We start from the raw sequence: 27,187 nt of genomic DNA on the forward strand, positions 1-27,187 counted from the left end.
AAAGAAGTGGTAACGCAGATTAACGCTGTGTTACCATCGCATAAAGTAGGTACAGTAAAGCACAGGCAATGAAAAGTATGCTTTCTTGTACCTGGTAACGAGTGCGTTTAGTGGTAATGCACTGCAGCACCATAATTCTACACGTTAGAATGCGACGCTAACATCGCACTGTGAACATCCCATAGGCTTATCATTGTAGTGTGGTAAACTGACTTATAAGACTTTATCACGCAGCACCGCAACTTCCCACTGTAAACCTAGCCTAAGACAGCAGTTGAAAAACAAACAAAAAAGTATTTAGGACAGCTATAGCCTCAGTCAAATTTTTACTGCTGTCAGTGAGTTTCTTCCTTGATGGCATCTAGGACTTAAAGGGGCACTATGGCGAAATGTAAAATATGTGCAAACATAGACAAATAAGAACTTCGTTTTTTCCAGAGTAAAATGAGACATAAATCACTTTCTCCTATGTTGCTGTCACTTACAGTAGGTAGTAGAAATCTGAGAGAAGTGACAGGTTTTGGACTAGTTCACCTCTTCATGGGGGGATTCGCAGTGATTTATTTTCAAAAGCACTTAGTGAATGGCAGTTGCTCTGTCCAACTGCCAAACAACTGTGCAGGGAAGCTGGCCAGCATCATTGTATTAATCGTTTTTACGGGAATATCTTTATAAATAATAAAGGCCTTGCTGAGAATCCCCCATGAAGAGATGGACTAGTCCAAAACCTGTCGCTTCTGCCAGATTTCTACTATCTACTGTAAGTGACAGCAACATAGGAGAAAAGTAATTTATGGCTCATTTTACTCTGGAAAAAAGCATACTTCTTATTTGTCTATGTTTGCACATATTTTAATTTTTTTTACATTTTTCGCCATAGTGCCCCTTTAAATTCAATGGTGTCACACAAGCAGGAAATGTAGGGAGGGCTTCTGAAAAGGTGCCAGAAACTCTGCTGCTCATACTGTGCTCACTGACTGTACTCAGTTATTAAATGATACCATCATTTGAAAAAAGGAGTAGGAACCTGAAGTCCATGCACTAATCAGTACTTGGATGACAGCCAGAAGGGTGCAGGGGAAGGTTGTATGTGCATTGTGCAACAAATGAAGATTAAATCAGTAATTGGCAGTCTTGGCATATAAATGTTTAATGGGTACATTTGACCTCAGCTAACCAAACAATTTATGCACAGATAAAACATACTGTGTCAATTAGTGTCAATACAGGACTAGGAAAATATTTGAAATTACAGCTAAGTTTTCAGTCTTTTACATTCTATAGAAAATATTTATTAAAATTATTCCTTTACTGTGTTCCTCTTTTCAAAGAAACAGCAGGAGAATAATGTTTAGCAGTCACCAATGTCTAAACATACAGACCTGAATGATTCCAATCAGGAAAGTTAGAGATGATGCTACAATTATTCGTTGGTTTTCAAAAGCAGCATCGTAAACAGTGGAGTTTCCATTTTCAGGTACAAGTGTGGCTACAACAGAACCAACCATTAGGCTCACAACTGGGAAAGGACCTGAACAAATAAGCACGTTAAGTGTTACAAGTAATCATTTATACATATAGCCAATATATCATATTCATTGTACGCATAGCTTACCTGCTGATATATGTCTAGATGTTCCTAAGAAAAAGTAGACTACAACAGGGAAAAATGATGTATACAACCCGTAGCCCGGTGAGACATTAGCAAGAAGTGCATATGCCAAACCTAAAATACACAAATATGTTACAACTTATAAAATGTGACATAATACATTAATATAAAGGAGATAAATCAAAGTGTATTTATTTATTTTACACCAAACAAATGAGTTCTTGGCTGTGCTCCTGGTAATCTACTGTAAGTGCAAATGTCTGTTCCCAAGCGGCCAAAGGATTGCTGGGTAACTGGAGAACTGTGTGTCTTGAGCACCGCCTTCGGAAGCTATGAGGATGCGGTCACGCCTCCAGTACTGAGTATGCAGTTTATGCTAATACGGTGAGCATGTGACTGCAGTTACCATGGAAGCAATCTCTCAACAGGTCTTTTGCATGAGGTATCTCACTGGTCTATCCTTTGCTGTGAATTGTTGCTCATGAACCATTGAAATTATTGAAAGTTCTCAGCATATTCATCCTTTGTCACTATATGGCATGATGTATGCATGATGACATGTTCTGAATAAAACAGAAGTTTGATCAAAGCCTTCTTTGATTACGAGTACTGGTCACATCTATATTTACCAAGTTGATTTCATACCCATGTTATTACTGATATATTTTCTCAGCGCTCCTCGGAGAAGCTTAAAGGGAAGGTTCAGAGAGGGAGGTAAAAAAATAAAAATCAATATCCACTTACCTGGGGCTTCCTCCAGCCCGTGGCAGGCAGGAGGTGCACTCGCCGCTGCTCCGCAGGCTCCCGGTGGTCTCCGGTGGCCAACCCGACCTGGCCAGGCCGGCTGCCAGGTCAGGCTCTTCTGCGCTCCAAGGCCTGGCACTTCTGCGTCCCACGCGGGCGCGCTGACGTCATCGGACGTCCGCCAGGCTCTACTGCGCAGGCGCAGAACTACTGCGCCTGCGCAGTAGAGCCTGGCGGACATCCGATGACGTCAGCGTGACCGCGTGGGACGCAGAAGAGCCCGTCCTTGCAGCGCAGAAGAGCCCGACCTGGCAGCCGGCCTGGCCAGGTTGGGTCGGCCACTGAAGACGACCGGAAGCCTCTGGAGCGGCGGCGAGGGCACCTCCTGCCTACCACGGGCTGGAGGAAGCCCCAGGTAAGTGGATATTGATTTTTATTTTTTTACCTCCCTCCCTGAACCTTCCCTTTAAACTAATCATTATAATTTAGTGTCTTTTAAGCAGATGGCAGTACAATGCCTGTAAAAACTCTGTTACCAATTTTGGGAGCAGTCGAATGTTGTACTGTGCTAGCGAGCTGTAAAAATCAGGATGATACCATTTATTGGTTAACTTGGAGATACATAAAAAGTAAGCTTTTGGCCAATACGCCTTCTGCAGACTTCCATCCTGTGTATTAAGATGCTAAAACACACAGCTATATATATATATATATATACTGGACATTCAGAGGAGAAACATTCTGTTGCAAACATAAATAAATAGCTGCCCTAATTCCAACTCCAGGAGGAGTTTTGGGGGAAGCCAATTAGTAAAGGAAACCTGTAATGATTAAAAAAAAATAGTTCCAGCTTCTAATAGCTCCCTGCAATCACCCTGTGCAGGTACTCAACGATCCTCTAGTCCCCCGCTGTGGCTTAGTTTTCAGCCACACCGGGGGACTGGAGGATCATTGAGTACCGGCATGGGCACAGGGTGGCTGCAGGGGGCTGGCAGAAGCCTCAGGTAAGTGAAAACCCTTTTTTTTTGCAATCATTACAGGTTTTCTTTAAAGCAGATCCAAGATGAAAAATTAACTATAGCAAGTAACTTGTCTATATATCTTATCTAAAGTTTATATGGTTGACACAGTAAATCTAGCTATAAACAGCTTCAACAGTATATCATTATTTCCTCCTATGATACATTCAGAGCAGCCATATTCTGCTTGTCATCATTACACAGGCAAGCTGCTCTGTATCTCCACCCCTAAGCCTGTGAAAACTCCACTCCGCTCTTCTTCTCTCTCTGCCCCCTCACCTCTGAAATTTCGTGCATGCTTCAGCAAAAGCCTCCTATTCCCCAGGCTAAGCTCTCATAAGCACTTGCAGCATGAGACTCAGAATGCCTAGGCGCTGGAGGAGCTGGGGTGTGGATACATTCATTTACATGCAATTAGGTAATAAATAAAATGTAAAAAAAGCATTTTGGGGATGAATGCCCAATAAACTAAACAGAAAATGAAGGCAGCAAAAGTTTGTCTCGGATCCACTTTACCCTTTTGGGAACCAACATAGTTTGAATCTACGTCCAGCAACCCACCGAAGGGGAACACTGGGGGAAGGGGAGGGGGGGGGGGGTGAGGTTGGGATTAGGGGGGGGTTTAAAATATTGGAATTTAGAAGATGTATAATATGCTGTTGTTCTTGATTAACCACTTGAGGACCCACCCTTTACCCCCCCTTAAGGACCAGCGCTGTTTTAGCTGATCTGTGCTGGGTGGGCTCTGCAGCCCCCAGCACAGATCAGGGTGCAGGCAGAGCGACCAGATCGCCCCCCTTTTTTGCCCACTAGGGGGATGATGTGCTGGGGGGGTCTGATCGCTCCTGCCTGCCGGGTGTTGCGGGGGGGGGGGGGGGCACCTCAAAGCCCCCCTCCGCCGCAAAATCCCCCCCCCTCTCCTACCTGCCCCCCCCTGGTGAACCGGGCTGCACAGGACGCTATCCGTCCTGTGCAACCAGTGACAGGCTGTCCCCTGTCACATGGCGGCGATCCCCGGCCGCTGATTGGCCGGGAATCGCCGATCTGCCTTACGGCGCTGCTGCGCAGCAGCGCCGTACAATGTAAACAAAGCGGATTATTTCCGCTTGTGTTTACATTTAGCCTGCGAGCCGCCATCGGCGGCCCGCAGGCTATTCACGGAGCCCCCCGCCGTGAATTGACAGGAAGCAGCCGCTCGCGCGAGCGGCTGCTTCCTGAATAATCAGCCTGCAGCTGGCGACGCAATACTGCGTCGCTGGTCCTGCAGCTGCCACTTTGCCGACGCACGGTATAAGCGTGCGGTCGGCAAGTGGTTAATAGCACTTTGCCCTTTTTTTCACTTTTGCACTTATGATGTGATTATAATTTTCAGAATGTGTATCTGTACACTTGTGATATATTTCACTTTGCACAAAATAGCCTTTTGTACTTGTATATCTATGCAACACTTCTTATTCCAAGAAAAACTTTTTGAATTAAAAAAATAAATCTACGTCCAGCAGGTGGTGCTGCCGCCCTGACTGGACGTTGATTCAACGTCTGCGCTAAAGAACCTTCCCAACGCGATCGTGCGCACCGTAGAGGGGAAATTAAGCTGTCATATGACAGCTGACATCTCCCCTCAGTAATCAGCAGCCATCGCGTATGGCTGCTGATCACGTGATCACTATGATCGCTGGCGGATCATAGTGATCACTTACAGAGCTGCGGCGGTCCCCCGACGATTGGCGCTCCCCTCCACTCTGGCCGTCATCCCTGCTGTACTGACGCTAAGTGCCGGGTCCCGGCTTGATGACGTCATCAAGCCGCGACCTGGGACTTAGCGTCAGCACAAGCCGGGAAGCCAGCGAGAGCGGAGGTGTCTACAGCTGCTCATCGCTGGAGCCTGGGAGGTGAGTAAAGGCTGCCATCAATACACCTGGCCACCCAGGGGGGACCAAAGCTAAGTGCCCACAGTAGGGATCCGGCTGCCTGACCCCCCCAAATGCGCCCCCCCCTGCATGTAAAATACCTGGTTCTTAAGGGGGGGTAGGCAGCAGGTCCCGAAGGGGTTAAGCAGCAGTTTTTGCCACTGTTTCATTTTGTGCAAATATGTGCCTGAAGCAATTATCTAGATGCTCCATAATGAAAAAGAAAAAAAAAAAAAGAAGAAGAATTACTGGCATTTAGGCCCTGGAAAATCAAGGCTAGAATAGTGTTCATAATTATGGCTAGGAGAAGTCATCAGGTTAGATATAGTTTCAGTTCAGTTCAGTAATTTATTGTAGTTTAGGGTTATGGTTAGCTAAAAGGTTAGTTCAGTGTTAGGCATTTGTAAGAAAATTGGATAAGGTTAGATTCAATTTTTTAGCTGGAGCCTTAGAAAGATGTTTTGCTAAGTGTCATGCAAGGTAGAAGGTGGAGGTTAGGTTTAGACAATGTCTATGGGTAAAGTTAAAAGACAACTAAAGAGAGTGGGATATGGAGGCTGCCATATTATCCTGGCTAATCTGCTGATCCTCTGCCTTTAATCATTTTAGGCATAGACACAGAACAAGCATACACCAGATTAGGTGTTTCCGACATTATTGTCAGATCTGTCAAGATTAGCTGCAGGCTTGTTTCTGGTGTTATTCAGACACTACTGCAGCCAAATAGCAGGGCTGCCAGGCAACTGGCAATGTTTAAAAGGAAATAAATATGGCACCCTCCATGCCCCTCTTACTTCAGATGGCAGCAAGAACCAAAATACTGGAGAAGCAAAATTAACCCCAATGTTTTCTGTTCAGTAAGGCCCGGTTCACACTTGCGTTTTTTTCCGGACCGGATCCAGAACGTATACTGTACAAACAGAACAGACGAGATTGGATCCAATGATAACCTATGGGTCTGTACACATCCGTCTATCCCACCGGATCCGTTTCCTTCCGTATTTTACGTTCCAGCGGCTGGTCCGGAAAAATGCTGCAGACCCTATTTTTCCTGAACGTTGTGCCCTGCGGAGCTGATCCGGAAGGTTTTGCAGCTCAATAGGAACAAATGGAAAATGGAAGTTGACGACACACTGCCTATAAAAAAGGCGTTGGGGTGGGGTGTTTTAAGTATGGAAAAAGGGGTTGTGGGGGTGGGTTGTTTAGGTATGGATACTTACAGGGGTATGGACATCCGGCAGTAGCTGTAGAACTTTTCTGGGTGTCGTCTCAGGTCTTGGTACAGCGTCTGGAACTGTCCCTTCCTCTGTCTTTTCATTAGTAGAGGGTGCACCCACCATCTCCTGCGAGTAGCACGCTTACGTCCCACATAGTAGTAGGTAAATATCAGGAACGATGCTATTCCAAGCCAGAAGCTGTATAAATATACTGGATCCATGGTCCACACAGCAGTCTCTGTCTCCAACGATAACGTCCACACAGCAGGCTATCCCCAACAATGACCACAGTGCATTTCCACACCTTCCAGACCTCAGGTAAATATACACTATGTTATCTCTTTAAAAAACGGAAACTGATCTAAAACGTATGTAGAACGTATGAAAAAAACGGATACAAACGGAACAGAAACTGAACGGAACCGGAAGGGAGCCGGATGGGAACGGACTTCAACGGATCCATTTCAACTGACAGTTTGGGCTGCAAACGCAAGTGTGAACCGGGCACACTGTATGCCACCATGCTGTTAATTGTAAGTAGATTTCAAGTTGTGTTATCTTAACATATGCGATGCTGAAAATGTTGCTCTGACATATGTTAATTCATGGAACACAACCGTTTGGGAAAACAAAATGCCAGGCAAAAGTACTTTACTTTGAAAATGCAACATATTCATCTACGCTTTGGATAATGAGTAAGGTGATCTTACCCTGTAACACCGCTACAAGCCCTGTGGTAACACCTGATATGATGTCACTAAGAAACCACTCCTTAAATCGATATGCAGGGAGCCAAGAAGCGACAGGAATGAAAGATAAGGCAACACTTTTAGCCTTCTGTGAGGAACAACTGCAGAAAAAGATAAAAATAAAATCATTAAGTTAGGAGGAAACCGTGTGAACAGATGACAAATAAATCATTATTGTGCATGTTATATTTGAAGAGCTTAGTAAGACTACGGTAAGAAAGGGTGCTTTCAAAGTTAATCAGTAACATTGTACTGTAACAGCTAACCACTATGTATATGAACACCGTTAAGCATTAGAATATATGATAGTTGTTTAATAAATATATTCCTATACTTTGCCTGGCAGGCACATGAATATATTCTTCAAAGTAGTTATTAGCCAATTATCAGGAGTATATACAGTATTATAAGCATATATCTATTTATATATTATGGGCTATTTAAAAACAAATATACAAGTTTAGTGCAGAAACTACACATTCTGCGGTGTTTAACTGTGTTGTATATTAGACTCTGTCTACCCCATGGTCTTATCAAAGCTGTATTTTAGGTGAGGAAATGCAATAACTTTCCTTCTCTTTCAATTTTCCACAATCAATGCTCTGCCAGACTTACTGTGCGAGTCCCCTTTCACACTGAAAATACATTTGTACAGCAAAAGGGCTGGAAGTAAAATTATTTCTGCAAACTAAAATGCTGCTAATTTGTATTATATGCATATGATAGTAAATGTTCAATGATTATCGATTCATAAAATTGTGTGCATTGCACATCTGTACTTTTATAAATACATTAAAAATGCTTGGTTGGTTGGCTGTTCTTGCTGCATTTCTTGTTGAGATGACAAGGCACTCTTAGAGGAGGTAAAACAGTCCAAATTCCTTCCCCTATCCCTTCATCACCCATATGAGATAGACAGAACGTAAATAGCAGGGGCAGCAGCCAGTTTCCCATTCTGTGAACAGGTTACCTGATTCCTCCCACCTTCTACCTCTTCTTAAAGGACACCTAAAGTGAGAGGGATATGGAGGCTGCCATATTTATTCCTTTTAAACAATACTAGTTGTCTGGCTATCGTGCTGATCCTCTGTGTCTCTTACTTGTATCCAAAAACCCTGGACAAGCATATGCAGATCAGGTGTTTCTGACATTACTGTCAGATCTGACAAGATTAGTCACATGCCACATTTCTGGTGTTATTCAAACACTACTGCAGCCAAATAGATTAGCAGAGCTGCCAGGCAACTGGTATTGTTTAAAGGAAATACATATGGCAGCCTCCTTATTCTTCTCATTTCAATTGACCTTTCAAGGCTCATATTACAACAACAATGATTTTTGCAGTAATTTTTCCCACAATGCGCAATTTGTTGTTGTCGAGATCGTGTAAATTGTTTTCTAAACTTAGTTAAACAATGTTTATCGATGTGCAGCAATTGTGACGAGCATGATGGATCCCATCGTGGACTATCACGATGATTTCCATAGACTCCTCCACTAAGCACCGCGATTGCTCGAGGTCTCATTTGCGCCTATTGTTTGTTCCCGCGGTACACAATTGTGGAAGATGGATTGGGGACTGCTTGTTTGTTGTATCTTTTGTCGCCGCAGATCCCCCGATCCACCTTCCCATGTCTTCCTGTGAGTATGTAGCTTCAGAATTCATCCCTTTGTGGCTAGAACTGCATAATCACGACTGAGCAGCCTTATCTTCCTGTTCTCACTCAGTGTGTAAATAATAATAATAATAATAATTCTGCCCATACATCTTCATGTATTTGTAAAAGGGCCAAATATAAAAGCAGTGAGAAATGATTTCTTATTGGAGGCATGGCAGGGTGATGAGAGGTACAAATGACTTTTATTAACACACCACACTGGAAAGGGTTAGAAGAAGCCCCATGTTAACTCTTTTCCTTCTTCTCAGGTTTACTTTAAAAGTAAAGCTGAAGTAAGGTAATAATTCTTTAGATACTTAGGAGTTGTTATTACCGTATGTATTGGAATACAAGTCAACCTCATGTATAAGTCAACTCCAATATTCAACCCTCTTAAGCTGGAATTTTTTATTGACTCTAGTATAAGTCTACCCAGCAAAGTTAAAGGCTGCACTTGGGGCTCAGGAGGGGTTAATGACTACACTGCATACAGCATTGCAGCCATTAACCCCTCCTGCCCCTTAAAGAGAGTCTGAAGCAAGAATAAATCTCGCTTCAGACCTCATAAATAGCAGGGGCACGTGTGCCCCTGCTAAACCGCCGCTATCCCGCGGCTTAACGGGGGTCCCTGATCCCCCAAATCCCCTCCGTAATGCGGGGGAGCGCTTCCTGGTTGGGGCAGGGCTAACCGCCGCAGCCCTGCCCCACACGCGTCTGTCAGCGCGTATCTCCGCCTCTCCCCCGCCCCTCTCAGTCTTCCTTCACTGAGAGGGGCGGGGGAGAGGCGGCGATGCGCCGCTGACAGACGCGACTGGAGGCAGGGCTGCAGCCGTTAGCCCTGCCTCCAGGAACGACCAAGTCTGCGACCAAGTGTCACAGTGGGGGGTGAAGGGACTCCCGTTTAGTGGCGCTATAGCGGCGGTTTAGCAGGGGCACACGTGCCCCTGCTAACCATGAACTCTGAAGCGAGATTTATTCTCGCTTCAGAGTCTCTTTAAGTGCAGCCAATACCTCTTTCTAGGCCCCCAAGTGCTGCAATTATCCACTCCCTTTTATGCAGCCCAGTATTTCCCCCCTGCCCCTTTCCTTGATAATTGCTGTGGGCAGGACTTTCAGACCTGTGTTTTCTTGGCATTTCATTTCCTCAAAGTATCACTTACCACAGGGTAAATTGCTGCAAATGGGAATGTCACTATTAGTACACACATAACTCAGTGTGCTCAGTGTTGCCTGTGACTCATGTATCAGTTGACCCAGGGCCGGCCCGCCCATGAGGCGGGGTGAGGCGGGTTCCTCAGGCGGCAGGAAGTGGAGGGGCGGCACCAGATGAATGGCTGTGACTGAGCGGGGGGGGGGAGGGAGCCAGAGCCGCGGTGAGGGCAGCCCGACCTCTCCCTCCCTCTCCCCGGGCCGCCCTCCATGCTCCCCCCTCGGACTTTAGGCAGCAGAGTTAGCGCGCAGGGAAGCGCTGCTGTACACAGTCACAGCCTGTTACTCACCTCCCTGGATCCGATCGCCGCTCCCGCCCTGCTGGTCTCCTCTCTGCAATGTAGCCGCTGATACATTACACACGCGGCTGCTTCCTGTTTACACAGGAAGCAGCCGCGTGTGTATCAGCCGGCTAGGCAGAGAGGAGACCAGCAGGGCGGGAGCGGCGATCGGATCCAGGGAGGTGAGTAACAGGCTGTGACTGTGTACAGCAGAGCTTCCCTGCGTGCTAACTCTGCTGCCTAAAGTCCGAGGGGGGAGCATGGAGGGCGGCCCGGGGAGAGGGAGGGAGAGGTCGGGCTGCCCTCACCGCGGCTCCGGCTCCCCCCTCCGCCATTATGAGGGGGCACCTACCTGGGCAAGCTACCTATCTATCCTAATCTGTCCTATACTGGGGGGCACCTACCTAATCTAACCTGTTTTGGGGGCAGCTACCTATCTATCCTATACTGGGGGGCACCTATCTAATCTAACCTGTACTGGGGCAGCTACCTATCTATCCTATACTGGGGGGCACCTACCTAATCTAACCTATACTGGGGGCCAGCTACCTATCTATCCTATACTGGGGGGCAGCTACCTATCTAACCTATACTGGGGGGGCAGCTACCTATCTATCCTATACTGGGGGGCACCTACCTAATCTAACCTATACTGGGGGCCAGCTACCTATCTATCCTATACTGGGGGGCAGCTACCTATCTAACCTATACTGGGGGGGCAGCTACCTATCTATCCTATACTGGGGGGCACCTACCTAATCTAACCTGTTTTGGGGGCAGCTACCTATCTATCCTATACTGGGGGGCACCTATCTAATCTAACCTGTACTGGGGCAGCTACCTATCTATCCTATACTGGGGGGCACCTACCTAATCTAACCTATACTGGGGGCCAGCTACCTATCTATCCTATACTGGGGGCAGCTACCTATCTAACCTATACTGGGGGGGCAGCTACCTATCTATCCTATACTGGGGGGCACCTACCTAATCTAACCTATACTGGGGGCCAGCTACCTATCTATCCTATACTGGGGGGCAGCTACCTATCTAACCTATACTGGGGGGCAGCTACCTATCTATCCTATACTGGGGGGCACCTACCTAATCTAACCTGTTTTGGGGGCAGCTACCTATCTATCCTATACTGGGGGGCACCTACCTAATCTAACCTGTACTAGGGGCAGCTACCTATCTATCCTATACTGGGGGGCACCTACCTAATCTAACCTATACTGGGGGGCAGCTACCTATCTAACCTATACTGGGGGGCAGCTACCTATCTATCCTATACTGGGGGGCAGCTACCTATCTAACCTACACTGGGGGGCAGCTACCTATCTAACCTATACTGGGGGGCAGCTACCTATCTAACCTATACTGGGGGCAGCTACCTATCTAACCTATACTGGGGGCAGCTACCTATCTATCCTATACTGGGGGGCACCTACCTAATCTAACCTGTACTGGGGGCAGCTACCTATCTATCCTATACTGGGGGGCACCTACCTAATCTAACCTGTACTGGGGGGCAGCTACCTATCTAACCTATGCTGGGGGGCAGCTACCTATCTAACCTATGCTGGGGGGCAGCTACCTGTCTAACCTATGCTGGGGGCAGCTACCTATCTAATCTATACTGGGGGCACCTACCTAATCTAACCTGTACTGGGGGCACCTACCTAATCTAACCTATACTGAAGGGCAGCGACCTAATCTAACCTATACTGGGGGGAAGCTACCTATCTAACCTATACTGGGGGCACTTATCTAACCTGTATTGGGGGCACCTACCTACCTAGCTAGCCTATACAGGTGGCAACTATACTGGCTACCTATACTGGGGGCACCTACCTAACTAACCTATACTGGGGGTACCTACCTATCTAACCTATGCTGGGGGCAACTATACTGGCTACCTATATTGGAGGCACCTACCTAGCTAACCTGTACTGGGGGCACCTACTTATCTAACTTATACCGGGGGGGTGCCTGCCTATCTAACATACTGGGGGCAACTATACTGGCTACCTATACTGGAGGCAACTACCTGGCTAACCTATACTGGGGGCAACTTTACTGGCTCACCCATGCCTGGCCACCTATACTCGGGGGGGGCCTATAGCTGGTTACCTATACCGGGGGGGGGGGCACAATTTTTACACCCTCGCCCTGGGTGCATTTTAGCCTAGAAACTGCACTGTTGCCGCCGGCCTCCGAGTCCGATGACTCTGAGCTCTGCGGCCTCTCCTGTCTCCTCCAAGGCTGCATGCTGGTGACGCTGCCTAGTGCCTAAGCCTGCTGATTTGATGGCGGCGGCTGCCGCCCGCTCTGCTGCCCTGGCTGCGGCTGATTGTCACGGTCAGTCACTGAGCAGCGAGCGCCACCGACGTGTCGATAATGATGATAAGGCTGGCTGGCGGCCGCCGGCTGCCGCCGGCCGCCGCTCATGTTTTGTAGAAATATTGGGGGGGGGGGGGGCGCCTTTACGATCTTTGCCTCAGGCAGCAGAAAGTCCAGGACCGGCCCTGAGTTGACCCCTATACTTTTATGAAGTGAATCAGACCTAAATTTCTAGACTTACACTCGAGTATATACAGTGCTTGCATCAACACTCCACAAGATGCTATCTTAAAGCTAAGGATTCAATCCAGATTGAATCCTTAGCTTTAGGAATAATTCCTTAAATTAAGGATTGCATGAGGTAAACTACTTAGTGAATACAAAATTATTAATCACCAGGTGATAACAGTTAAAACAGCTCAGAATCCTTATTAACCTGTTCAGGACCATAGGCTTACACCCCCCTATTGACCAGGCTATTTTTTACTAATTAGGGCTCTGCAGTTTTAAGTTTGAAAAATGTAGGAGAAACCAAGAGCCCAATCTGGTGCAGTATGTGAATATGGAGAGATCTGTTGTGAATAAATGTGATGATTATACCCACAAGGGTGGGTCGCCACAAAGGCAACCACTGGACAGACCGGCGGGGAGAATTGTAACCTAACCCCACTCAGGTTTAAAAAGTCACTCTCTGTAGATAGGAGAAAATGGGGATACACCCTTCCACCAGGGTGGACTAGATAATATTGAAATACGATAACAGAGGCGCCAAATTGAATAAAATTAGTTAAAATTGTTAAAAAGGGGGAAGTGGGTGGACTCACCTCCCTTCTGAAAAAAAGCCAGACAATGGACAGGTTACTTACAGTCTAAAGTAACATTTATTAGTAACTCCAAAAGTGCAACGCGTTTCACGGGTTACAGTCCCGCTTCTTCAGGCAAACGATTTTTGGAGGGTGAAAAATCAGGTCATGAACCAGGTAGAGCGCCTCTGCCTCTGAGGTGAGCCCACCTACTTCCACCTTTTTAACAATTTTAACTAATTTTATTCTACTTGGCGCCTCTGTTATCGTATTTCAATACTGCAGCTTTAAGAACTCACTGCAGAGCCGTACAAGTCAGCCTCAGCACACAAGTGATCCCCCTCCTTTTCTGCCCACCAACAGAGCTTTCTGTTGGTGGGCTCTGATCCCCGCTGACATGATTGTTTATTTATTTATATTTTTATTAGTTTTTTTTTAAATTAAATTTCACTTTTTTAATTTATTTGTTTCCCCTCCTTCCTCTTGCCAGCCAATCACCGCATTCAGCTGTCATAGGCTTCAGCCTATGAGAGCCGATCTCTCCTGTGCCTGCCCAGGGGACAGCGGAGTGACACGGCTGTCCCCAGTACAGCGCTGCCATAGATCGCAGTGCTGTGCAATGTAAATAGTTGGCGGTTTCAGCATCTAACATGACGGAGCGGAGCTCCATCACTAAAGCGGGGATACGCGCACATTGGCGCGCGCGATCCCCTGCAATCTCCGCCCCCAGGATTTTACGCCAATTGGCGTTAGGCGGTCCTGGGGGAGCCGCCGCCGCAATTACGCCAATTGGCATGAGATGGTCGGCAACATGTTAAAGCAAGACACCATACAATTTTTTAAATATCTGTTCAATTCAAGAATAGCAATCAATTTTTTGGACTGATTGTAGCAATTCAAAAATCTGACAAATGTACCACATACCTACAGTATGTAAAATTTTTCCCCAATCATGAATAAAATTATTGAAAGCTCAGAAAAAAATTTATTGGAACTTTACATTAAGTAATTGACAATCCATCACACACCATACCATACAATTCTTGATAAAGTTGGACTAAAATTTCCAATATGTCCAATCTCCACAAATAAAAAAAAACACGTAAAATTCGATCAGATTTATCAATCAAAAACAAAGAAAAGCTCTTGATTTTTCAGGACATCGATGGAAACTATCGAATTGGTGAAAAATTGGATCTTTTAATTGTATGGTGTATGGCCACCTAAAGTCCTGAAAAGTTTAAAAGTTTAAAGGGTCATTCAGGGGCGTAACTAGAAATCACTGGGCCCCCCTGCGAATATTTGGATGGGGCCCCCCCCCATAGGTGCCAAATAATCGTAATGGGGCAGCGTTTCACTGTAAATTAATTGTAAAGTGGGCAGCACCAGTCACCAGAAAATAGTAACGTGAGCAGCAGTCACCAGAAAATTGTAACGTGGGCAGCATTCACCAGACAATCGTAATGTGAGCAGCGTTCACCAGAATATCGTAATGTGGGACAGAAAATCGTAATGTGGGCAGAGTTCACCAGAAAATTGTAACATGGACAGCATTCACCAGACAATCGTAACTTGGGCAGTGTTCACCAGAAAATCGTAATGTGGGCCAGAAAATCGTAATGTGGGCAGCGTTCACCAGAAAATCGTAACGTGGACAGCATTCACCAGACAATCGTAACGTGGGCAGTGCTCTTAGAAAATCGTAATGTGGGCCAGAAAATCGCAATGTGGGCAGCAGTCACCAGAAAATCGCCATGTGGGCAGCAGTCACCAGAAAATTGCAATGTGGGCATCAGTCACCAGAAAATCCTAATGTGGGCAGCAGTCAGTCACCAGAATGTCGTAATGTGGGCAGGAGACACCAGAAAATCCTAATGTGGGCAGCAGTCACCAGAAAATCCTTATGTGGGCAGCAGTCACCAGAAAATCGCAATGTGGACAGCAGTCACCAGAAAATCGCAATGTGGGCAGCAGTCACCAGAAAATCCTAATGTGGGCAGCATACACCAGAAAATCGTAATGTGGGCAGCAGACACCAGAAAATCGCAATGTGGGCAGCAGACACCTGAAAATCGCAATGTGGGCAGCAGACACCTGAAAATCGTAATGAGGGCAGCAGACACCTGAAAATTGCAATGTGGGCAGCAGTGACCAGAAAATCGCAATGTGGGCAGCAGTGACCAGAAAATCGTAATGTGGGCAGCAGACACCTGAAAATCGCAATGTGGGCAGCAGACACCTGAAAATCGTAATGTGGGCAGCAGACACCAGAAAATCGCAATGTGGGCAGCAGACACCAGAAAATCATAATGTGGGCAGCAGACACCTGAAAATCGTAATGTGGGCAGCAGACACCTGAAAATCGTAATGTGGGCAGCAGACACCTGAAAATCGTAATGTGGGCAGCAGACACCTGAAAATCGTAATGTGGGCAGCAGTGACCAGAAAATCGCAATGTGGGCAGCAGACACCTGAAAATCGTAATGTGGGCAGCAGACACCAGAAAATCATAATGTGGGCAGCAGACACCAGAAAATCATAATGTGGGCAGCAGACACCAGAAAATCGCAATGTGGGCAGCAGTGACCAGAAAATCGCAATGTGGGCAGCAGTGACCAGAAAATCGTAATGTGGGCAGCAGACACCAGAAAATCATAATGTGGGCAGCAGTCACCAGAAAATCATAATGTGGGCAGCAGACACCTGAAAATCACAATGTGGGCAGCAGTGACCAGAAAATCACAATGTGGGCAGCAGACACTAGAAAAAAAAAATGCACCTGTGAAAAAAAACCAATTCACTTACCTGACAGAAGTCTTCTCCTCTCCCGGCATCTGGCTCGCAGCTCCCCGAGTCCTCTTGCAGCACATCTCCCGCGCTGACAGGCAGAGTGCAGGGCTACGGCAAGATGGCTGCCGAAGCCCTGTACTAGAGACACAAATAGTCTCCAGTGTAGGGCTTCTTCGGCGGCCATCTTGCCGTAGCCCTGCTCTGCCTGCCGGAGACTATGCAGGCTGCTGGAGCGGAGCTGCGGGGAATGAACTGGCGCAGCATAGACGCTGCGGCCAGTTGAGCACCTTGCTGGGGGGTCAAGAGCAGCGCTCCCCCCACGCACAGTGAGCGGGCCCCAGAGCAGCCCCGGGCGGCAGGGCCCCCCTGCGGCTGAGAGAGTCGCATCCCCGGTAGGTACGCCGGTGGTGAGGTGACAGCCTTTCCTCCTCCGGGCCCCTGACTTGCTAGGGGCCCCCCTGCAACTGCAGGGGCTGCAGGGTCTATTCCTACGCCCCTGGGGTCATTACTTCTGTTTGTTTTGGAAGTGGATGAAGCAGATTTTTTACAACTGATGGTCATGATTTCTGTATAACTATATATATATATTTATGTATATATATATATATATATATTTATATATATATATATATATATATATATATATATATATATATATATATATATATATATATATATATATATATATACAAATACTAAAACTAATGTTCTAGTTACAATTAGTACTACACATGCAGTTAGTTCTCTAATAAGGTTATTTACACATCAGATTTGCTTTAAGAATCCGGGGCTTATGATTTCCCACTACTGATCAGAAGTTATCAAAGGAACACAATCAGAAATAAATTATCAAAGGAGGATAGAGACTATAAAAGAAACCAGCACAAGCATTTACAATGGATAAAGGTAAAAGGTACATTTGCTTTATCAGCAATGATCGCTCTGCTTGTCTCTGCATGAAGATAGCCAAAGGTTAATATGTTAATAATTGCAGTGATGTAAAATCAGAAGCATGCTGGTATCCTACTATATGGACATTACATGCTAGTTTTACAACAATTGTTTCAAAATATGACTCCCTGACGTAAAAACCTTAAGTTAACAATGATCTCAATAAATGGCTGCACCAAATTAGGATAAGCAATCAAATTTTGTGTATTTCAGAATTCCACCCACCAATGCCCCCCAAACTGCCTCCCCCATAATAGGGGTCAGTGAGCTTTGTTCACACAACACCTGTTAAACTGACCCCTAATTGATGTTGTCAGTGGGTTTTGTGCAACCCCCTCTCCACCAAATTGCCTTTCGAGTTGGTGCTCAGTGGGGGCTGTGGGATAACATACAATTTGCTTGATTTGCCTCTGTCCTCTCTTCTGCATCTTCTCCTCTCCTTTTGTCTACTCCTCCATTCTGCCTTTTACTCTGCTGCCCTATTGTCTTCTTCTCTGCTGCCTTGTCTTCTCCTTTGTGAAATATCCTGGCATTATTGTTTTATGCCAGCACACTTGCTGCTGGTCTTTTGCCATCTTCAAACCAGGCACGAAAACCCATTAAGAGGGCTTGGTAAAGCACCGTGGATTAAATCAATCCACCGGCTGCATCAATGGCGGAGTGGGACTACGTTGTCCAACGAAAAAGGGGGAATCAAAAGGGAAAAATGCTGTGGAACCCATGAAGCAACCCCTAGGATAGAGGTTTCCTATATTAGTGTTACTTTAGTGTATGGACTTTATGTTTGTGTTATCTTTTATGCCTTAGGTAGGTAGGAGGGAGCTGACCTGATGTTGAGGTGCAAGGGTGAGTTGAATACTTCTTCCCACCTTTTGCCTTCTACACATATTTGCAGGCTGCACATGAACTTGCGTTTAATGACTTGTCCCTATGGAGGAGTGACAGCTGATTCTCATTGGTGCATGCTACTCATGTACCTTTTTCTCACATTCTTAGGCTCAACACACACCATAAAATCTTGGTTGTACAGATTTACCAAATCTATGTAGTATAAGGGCCAACAGATTGAAAATACCTTGAATGATTGAATGGATAAGCTCTTATACTACATTAAAGTGGTAAGATTGAACAACCAAGATTGTATGGTGTGTGTTGAGCCTTACTCTTGGGTGAGTGTTAAAGTTTTACAATTGGCTAGATTGTGGACTTTAATGTGAGGTAGGATGATTTACAATTTAAATTATTTATATTTTTTATTGATTATTATTAAATAATTTATATGTTTATGGAGTCACAATACCACATTTTAAATTGAGGCAAATATTAATGTTGCAGTCTTCCCTCATATCTGACTGTTGTGGGCAGTGAACTCCTAGGTTAGCTTCCTCCTTTCTGAATGGCTAGCTGCGTGATTTGAAAAAGGGCTGCTGCCAGAAACTGAGCTGTCACTGAATGGATAGCTGGATTCACGTTTATGTTTAACTTTTTTTAAATTAAAAGAGCATTTCAAATACATGATGAGGCAGCCCCTCATTGGACCACAGATTCCTTTACAGATTAGTTTCATTTCAAATAACACAATGATCCACATTATTACTTGCAAAATGTGTCTGCCATCCACAACTGAGCACCTGGGTTCTCCTAGGTCAAAATGGGCCCCACCAGCTTACCATTGTACCCCCTTCATGCCTTTCAAAAAAAATCTGAAGCTGGAGCCACCACTGGTGATACCATCTCTGGGCATTCATTGTGGCAGTCAGGATTGAGCTACATCATAATGGCTGCTTTGAACTGCAGTTAATACAAAAAGAACAACTAACAATACAGCTAGAGTATATGAATATTTATATAAATAATAATATATAAATAATGAGAAGTTGAAATGATAAATGAGATGCTACCATTTACAGCTTAAACGCAAATTTGATGGAAATTGCATGCACCTTGGAATTGGCAATTGACTGGCTTAATTCCAAGCTGCACACATTTTGCAAACTAGAACCAATTATTTGCAGCTCGTTGGTACTCTCTAATGAGAAGTATAATAACAAAAGTCTACAGTACAAACACATGCTTAACTACAGACATTAGGGATAAAAAAAAGAAACCAATAGGAGAAAGATCCTTTATTCGTGAGCTTGGAAACAGTAGCCAACAATTCTTCAGCTTAGTTCTGCTTTGGTTTGCTACCTATGGGTGAGATGCATCCTTCTTGGTGGGCAATTTGATGGTGGTGTTGAGAACACCATGGACTAGAATAGTTTGCAGACAAACATTTGCTAGGAAAGGAGGAAGGAATTAAACACAGATAGGATGTAGGAATTGCAAAACACCCTCAATGCTAAGGGCAAAGAACTCATTTCAACCTTTATGTACCCGCTAAAGAAGGTGGGATGAGAGGCTTATGATTTTGTCTGGTCACTTAATAAGGAGGTCAACAAATATAATCACCACCAATCAGGTAATTTTCTGAAATCTATCCAAAGCCCAATCACTTTTCAACAATATAGACATTTTTTTCTTTAAAGCAATATACATACTAGACGGATTACCAACTTCACTGAAATTAGAGTCCTCTTGCAATTGTTCTGGGGCCTGGCATGAAATTCAGAGAACTCCAGTTTGTCTTGCAAAATCATTGAATTTTGACTGGGCACCAGGCACGTTGTTGGGGCTTAAGATCCAGGGCTTAAGCCCAGAATCTCCACCTACTGTGCCCCAACTGACAGGGAACATAGTGCCCCAAATGGGGTCTCAAACAAAAGCAGCATCAGCGTCCGTTACTATGACGCTGCACCAATCTCTTCTTTCTCTGCTCCCCCTGTGTCAGTGCAGAGGGCGGTCAGCAGTTGTTATCACTCACCTGTCACAGGCTCCCACGATGTGTCTGTCCTCCATGCTCTGCTCCAGATGGCTGCAATGCTGGTAGGGGTCGAAGCTTGGAACAGGCCGCGTATGTCCTGTGGGTCACTCCACATGGGTGTCCGTGCCCAAGTAGCTTGGAGGCTGGATTTAGCTGAGATGCTGGAGGACTGGCAGATCCCGAGGGCTCACAGAGATGGCAAACTATCTAAAACTAACTAAACTAACTTAAAACTAACTAAAACGGTGAAAAATTATGGGAGCCTGTGTGCTGAGGCAGCCATCTGCATCTTAGATCTGCCTCATGGCATTCCTCAGAGACCTTGGTAAATATTGACACGATAGCATCAGATAGTTTTAGTTTTTGCAAAGCTATCAGCTGCACATCCATGATGTAAATCCCTCATTCCACCTCATCATGAGGGAAACTCTGCTTTATTATGTGTGTTGTTTTTTCAAGGGGAACACTGACTTATTATGTGTGTTGTTTTATGGGAAAATTGATTACCTGTAGGGTCACTTTGCATGTGTTTTGGGAGGGAACGTGGGCCCACTGCCTTTAAGTTATACTGTTACCTTACAGTTGGCTCCACCCACATCATGTCATGACACACCATTTTTGCTACCGCTCAAGTTGCTAGGGTGCCCGGATCGTTTGGAACCCTAGCAATGGCCCTGATTAATTACAATTACAAACTGTACTTCATCTTATTCATGGGAAAAAAATAATCATCACCCTTTTAGTGGAAGATCCAGGTGAGGACTCACTTTCACAAGTGGCCAATGTTTTCAACTCTGTGTCAGAAAAACAGACAATTTTTGTACTTTTCTTTTTTTAATGAACTTCTGAATTTCATACTGACTTATCTTTCTGGCACAAATATACAAAGTCATCAATTATCATAGTCAAAGTAGATTTTACAAAGTAGAGCCTTAGTTTTAAGAGTTATTTCTTATTTTAAGGATTCATACATTATTTCATGATATTTAAGGATTCACGTGGTATCTCATTCTTTATTTTAAGGATTCACGCAGTACTGGTTCCCTATTGCAGTCCATGGAAATGAAAGTCAGCTGTGACACAGCTAACTTTTTTATTATACCGACATGTAAACTGCATTGCTTTAATCTTGCAAAAAATAAGCATATAAAAATGTGGGATGATAAGAGATAAATTTTATCTTAAAAGACTGAATATAAAAACCTTTGTTGGTTACTATCAATCCTTTCCACTGCCAATCTGGATCAGTTACTATGAAATAATCATTTGGATTTGTGTCATACAACATAGGTGAAGTTAGGAAAAATACGTTTTCATCACTTAGGTCTCTTTCGCACAGGAGGTGGAACTGCATGCTTGTGCCATCTTCTGGCCACTAAGCGCATTTTTGCTGAAATGTAATGGTGCTGAAAGTTTGTAACCCCACGTGGCAGTCTTTGACATGTGGTCTGGTTACCCAGCAGCGAGAAAGCACCTCATGTTTGTAATGCCTGGCAGATCTCCTGCTTTCTTTTCAGCTGCTATGCCCCAATCTATAACCAATTTCTTTACCCTATGTGCCGCGTTCCCGCTTGAACAGGAGGTGAGGAAACAACACTTGCCTGACTTCAGTTACACCCAGGCCTTGGAGGTGCAAGGTATAGCAGCTGAGGCCAAGAAAGCCAGAGTACCACCAGAACAAACAAAACTATGTGAAAAAAGTATTTTCAGCGCTCACAATAACTTTATAATCAATCCAGGCGGCACACCGCCTCTCTGGGTATATATAAAGTCCAAAATGGCACCTGGCCAAAAAATGTCCAAATATACAAAGATCTTTTAGGGGGTGCTGCAGGATAAGCCAGGTTGTACTGGTAATAGTTTATGCAGATTAGTAATCAAGCGCTCCCCCTCATCCACAAAGATATTGTTTAAATGCAGGAATATAGGTCCCCTTGCGGGAACAGACTCACCAGATCCTTAGGTCTCAATTGACCAAGTCTCGCTTCCGAGGGTGTTGGCCCCCCCGTCGCCTCTCTGGCTGCTGCTGCTTAACCTCCAGTGACTGCTTGCTCAGCTGGGCTCCGCTGGGATCTCCTTCCCGTATGTGCAGGTTGTGGAAAAAACAAAAGACAAGAGGACCAGCCTCTAGTCGTGCATTACCTTCTTTTATTTTCCATAAAAAAGTTAAAAACATAGACTCGGTAAAAAACAGTGGGGATACAAATAGGTTTTGAATAGGCAGAGTTTGCTCCCGGGTGGCCGCCTCTAACCGTCCAATAAACCCACCACACCGCTTGTTAATATAGAAAAAACGCCACGCCGGGGATCACTCCAGTGACTCCTCGGCTGCACTTCCTGGCGTACGCGTCACACGCTACGCATGTACGCGTTGACGTCACTCAAGCCATGCCCTACGCGTTTCGCTGATAACAGCTCATCAGGGGCTCCTGATGAGCTGTTATCAGCGAAACGCGTAGGGCGTGGCTTGAGTGACGTCAACGCGTACATGCGTAGCGTGTGACGCGTACGCCAGGAAGTGCAGCCGAGGAGTCACTGGAGTGATCCCCGGCGTGGCGTTTTTTCTATATTAACAAGCGGTGTGGTGGGTTTATTGGACGGTTAGAGGCGGCCACCCGGGAGCTAACTCTGCCTATTCAAAACCTATTTGTAACCCCACTGTTTTTTACCGAGTCTATGTTTTTAACTTTTTTATGGAAAATAAAAGAAGGTAATGCACGACTAGAGGCTGGTCCTCTTGTCTTTTGTTTTTTCCACAACCTGCACATACGGGAAGGAGATCCCAGCGGAGCCCAGCTGAGCAAGCAGTCACTGGAGGTTAAGCAGCAGCAGCCAGAGAGGCGACGGGGGGGCCAACACCCTCGGAAGCGAGACTTGGTCAATTGAGACCTAAGGATCTGGTGAGTCTGTACCCGCAAGGGGACCTATATTCCTGCATTTAAACAATATCTTTGTGGATGAGGGGGAGCGCTTGACGTTAAGGGTAACGATCACCGACCGAAGTCGTTGCAAACTGGAAATCCGTCCTGGCGGATTTTTTGTAACGACGATCGTTAGGAAAAGTACGTGTGTATGCTGATCGTTACAAAAACGATCGTTCGTTACGTACCGTACATGCGCAGACAGAGAGAGAGAGACAGAGAGATGTATATAGATATATGTATATAGATATATATATATGTATATATAGATGTAGATAGATGTATAGAGATATATATGTGTATATATATATATATATATATATATATATATATATATATACGTAACTTCCTCTTTTCTACTGGCCATTAACAATGACGTTCGTTCCGGGTTCATTAATTTGAATAACGTTTAGCATAATAGATGCGCTGCATCATACGTTCGTCACTTCCGCATCGTTCGTTCGGAAACGATCTGATCGTTTGCCACTTTCAACACCTCTTTACTAACGACCTTTTCATTTCTCTCCTTAATTGATCATTCGTCGTTGCTTACGAACGATCGTTATCGCATGTCTGTACGTAGCCTTAGAATGTGAGCTCCAGTGCTGCTGCAGCTGCTATGTGTCTGTGTGTGTCCTGTGCACAGACCAAGCCAGCTGCTGCCTGCTGGCCAGCTATTAGCCTTAGCTAGCTACAGTTTAGGTTAGGTTAGGGATTAGGGAATAGCATTACTGTGTAATTGTGTAGTTACTACTAGTTAGTACTGCAGTCAGTGCTAATAGTTGTTAGAGTAGTAGTACTACTGTGTTAGCTTACTACAGAACTGCTGTGCTGCTGAGCAGTGCCAGTGTGACAGTTAGTGTCCTCTCCTCTGCTGTCTGACTGTCACTCGGCACGTGGCACTTGCCAAGTGCAAAGTGCCATGTGTCACATGCAAACACGTGCAAAGTGCAAAGTGCCACGTGTAAAGTGCCACGTGCAAACACGTGCAAAGTGACACGTGCAAAGTGCCACATGCAAACTGCCAAGTGCAAAGTGCCACGTGCAAACATGTGCAAACACGTGCAAAGTGCCACGTGCAAAGCGCAAAGTGCCACGTCATGTGCAAAGTGCCACGTGCAAAGTGCACAGTGCCACGTCATGTGCAAAGTGCCATGTGCAAAGTGCCAAGTGCCACGTCACGTGCAAAGTGCAAAGTCACGTGCAAAGTGCCACATGCAAAGTGCAAAGTGCCATGTCACGTGCAAAGTGCCACGTGCAAAGTGCCACTTTGCACTTTGCACGTGGCACTTAGCACTTTGCACTTGACTTTGCACTTTGCACATGCAAAGTGCCAGATGCAAAGTGCCAAGTGCCAAATGCCAAGTGCTAAGTGCCACGTGCCAAATGCCACGTGCCAAGTGTCACGTCTGGCATGCTCCTGACAGATGTTACAACTGCTGTGGCTGCTGCTGCATTGCCCTGCTCCTGCTGCCTTTGCTGCTCCCACCGCCAGGGTGCCACAGGCCACTGCTGCTGTGCTGATGCCACCTATATTGAACCCAAAACACAATAGCTGTGTAATTTTTTGGAGGTGTCTGGGCTGAAAATTGCCATGTCCCAGTTGCGTGGACTTTGGACACAATGTGGGCTGCATGACCGCTGTCTGGAACCTAGGCCTGATGTTAATTGACAGCCATTTTTTTTGGGGGGGGGGGGGGGGGTTTAAAGTCCCCACATCATCAATTAGTGTTCCCCTTTACAAAATAATGATGCTACATGTCTCATTTACCCTAAAAAAACATTTTTAAAGCAATTTAAAGGACACTTCCGGTTTTTCTATCTAGATATCCGAATCCGGACGGATATCCCTGATAGTAGGGTCGGATATCCGATTCGGATTTGGATTGGAAAATTTGGAACTCGGATATCCGACCCGGATCGGATATCTGAGTATCCGGATCCGGATCTAATCCGGATTTTGAAAAGGGGTATCCGAGCAGCACTGGTCACATCCACAGGAACAAGCAAGCAGGATTACTACCAGTCACAAACGTGGTGAAGACAGTCTCCCACTAGCCGGATGGTAAGACTTCACTGACCCCTGCGGGTGCAGTGATCATCCAGGCAGGCAAGGTAATGCAAAACAAAGCAATACAAAATACAACTTTCACAGCATGGATCCAGCAACAACTCAGGTAAGCTGTACGCTATGTCGGGCGAGGTCTGGAATGAGAGGCATGCTTTTATATGAACATCAGCCAATGGGAACAGACATGCAAAGTCCCACACAGCTGAATGGTAATCATGCAATCCTGTGCTACAGTGATTGAAGACTGTAAGCTGTGTGTGAATGGAAGAGAGCTTCATTACAAATGCATGCCAGATTATGCAACCACATGCATGTAGGAAATCCACAGCTGCCTGACTGCAGTTCAACTGCAGTAAGCCTTAGGTGGGTTCATGACAACATCATGGGCTACTCTGAACTGCAGGGTGATTACAAATTCCAAAGACTCTCATGGCAATTGCAAACAAAACCAAGTAACCAAATGCAGGTAGAGAAGTCAAAACTGCTCGGCTTGCTGCTCCGCTGCAATCGGCAGGAGGGATCCTTACAATGTTATTTCTGAGTGCAGCTTAAGCCTAGAGTTGGGCCGAACCTCCGATTTTAGGTTCGCGAACCTGGTTCGCGAACTTCCGCGGAAGGTTCGGTTCGCGTTAAAGTTCGCGAACCGCAATAGACTTCAATGGGGATGCGAACTTTGAAAAAAAAAATAATTATGCTGGCCACAAAAGTGATGGAAAAGATGTTTCAAGGGGTCTAACACCTGGAGGGGGGCATGGCGGAGTGGGATACATGCCAAAAGTCCCGGGGAAAAATCTGGATTTGACGCAAAGCAGCGTTTTAAGGGCAGAAATCACATTGAATGCTAAATGACAGGCCTAAAGTGCTTTCAAACATCTTGCATGTGTATACATCAATCAGGTAGTGTAATTAAGGTACTGCTTCACACTGACACACCAAACTGTTCACTGAACAGAACAGGTATGCAGTGGCGGGTTCACTAAACAGGTATACAGTGGCGGGTCCACTGAACAGAACAGGTATGCAGTGGCGGGTCCACTGAACAGAACAGGTATGCAGTGGTGGGTTCACAGAACAGGTATGCAGTGGTGGGTTCACAGAACAGGTATGCAGTGGCAGGATCACTGAACAGGTATGCAGTGGTGGGTGGGTTCACAGAACAGGTATGCAGTGGCAGGATCACTGAACAGGTATGCAGTGGTGGGTGGGTTCACAGAACAGGTATGCAGTGGTGGGTTCACAGAACAGGTATGCAGTGGCAGGATCACTGAACAGGTATGCAGTGGTGGGTGGGTTCACAGAACAGGTATGCAGTGGCAGGATCACTGAACAGGTATGCAGTGGTGGGTGGGTTCACAGAACAGGTATGCAGTGGCAGGATCACTGAACAGGTATGCAGTGGTGGGTGGGTTCACTGAACAGGTATGCAGTGGTGGGTTCACAGAACAGGTATGCAGTGGCAGGATCACTGAACAGGTATGCAGTGGTGGGTGGGTTCACAGAACAGGTATGCAGTGGCAGGATCACTGAACAGGTATGCAGTGGTGGGTGGGTTCACAGAACAGGTATGCAGTGGTGGGTTCACAGAACAGGTATGCAGTGGCAGGATCACTGAACAGGTATGCAGTGGTGGGTGGGTTCACAGAACAGGTATGCAGTGGCAGGATCACTGAACAGGTATGCAGTGGTGGGTGGGTTCACAGAACAGGTGTGCAGTGGTGGGTTCACAGAACAGGTATGCAGTGGCAGGATCACTGAACAGGTATGCAGTGGTGGGTGGGTTCACAGAACAGGTATGCAGTGGCAGGATCACAGAACAGGTATGCAGTGGTGGGTGGGTTCACAGAACAGATATGCAGTGGTGGGTTCACAGAACAGGTATGCAGTGGCAGGATCACTGAACAGGTATGCAGTGGTGGGTGGGTTCACAGAACAGGTATGCAGTGGCAGGATCACTGAACAGGTATGCAGTGGTGGGTGGGTTCACAGAACAGGTATGCAGTGGTGGGTTCACAGAACAGGTATGCAGTGGCAGGATCACTGAACAGG

The 27,187-nt window shown here is 45.8% G+C and overlaps 1 protein-coding gene across 1 annotated transcript in view; it reads right to left on the bottom strand.

Annotated features, from left to right (window-relative positions):
• The window catches only part of LOC137561393 (chloride anion exchanger-like), a 130,138-nt gene that overhangs the window by 76,618 nt on the left and 26,333 nt on the right, over positions 1-27,187 (bottom strand). Inside the window, exons 3-5 of the mRNA XM_068272688.1 lie at positions 7,213-7,352; positions 1,616-1,726; positions 1,383-1,531 (exon numbers count right to left, since the gene is read on the bottom strand). Coding sequence (XP_068128789.1) covers positions 1,383-1,531; positions 1,616-1,726; positions 7,213-7,352 — 400 coding nt within the window. The remainder of the gene's footprint in view (positions 1-1,382; positions 1,532-1,615; positions 1,727-7,212; positions 7,353-27,187) is intronic.

Source organism: Hyperolius riggenbachi, chromosome 3, assembly GCF_040937935.1.
Source record: "Hyperolius riggenbachi isolate aHypRig1 chromosome 3, aHypRig1.pri, whole genome shotgun sequence".
NCBI lineage: Eukaryota > Metazoa > Chordata > Amphibia > Anura > Hyperoliidae > Hyperolius > Hyperolius riggenbachi.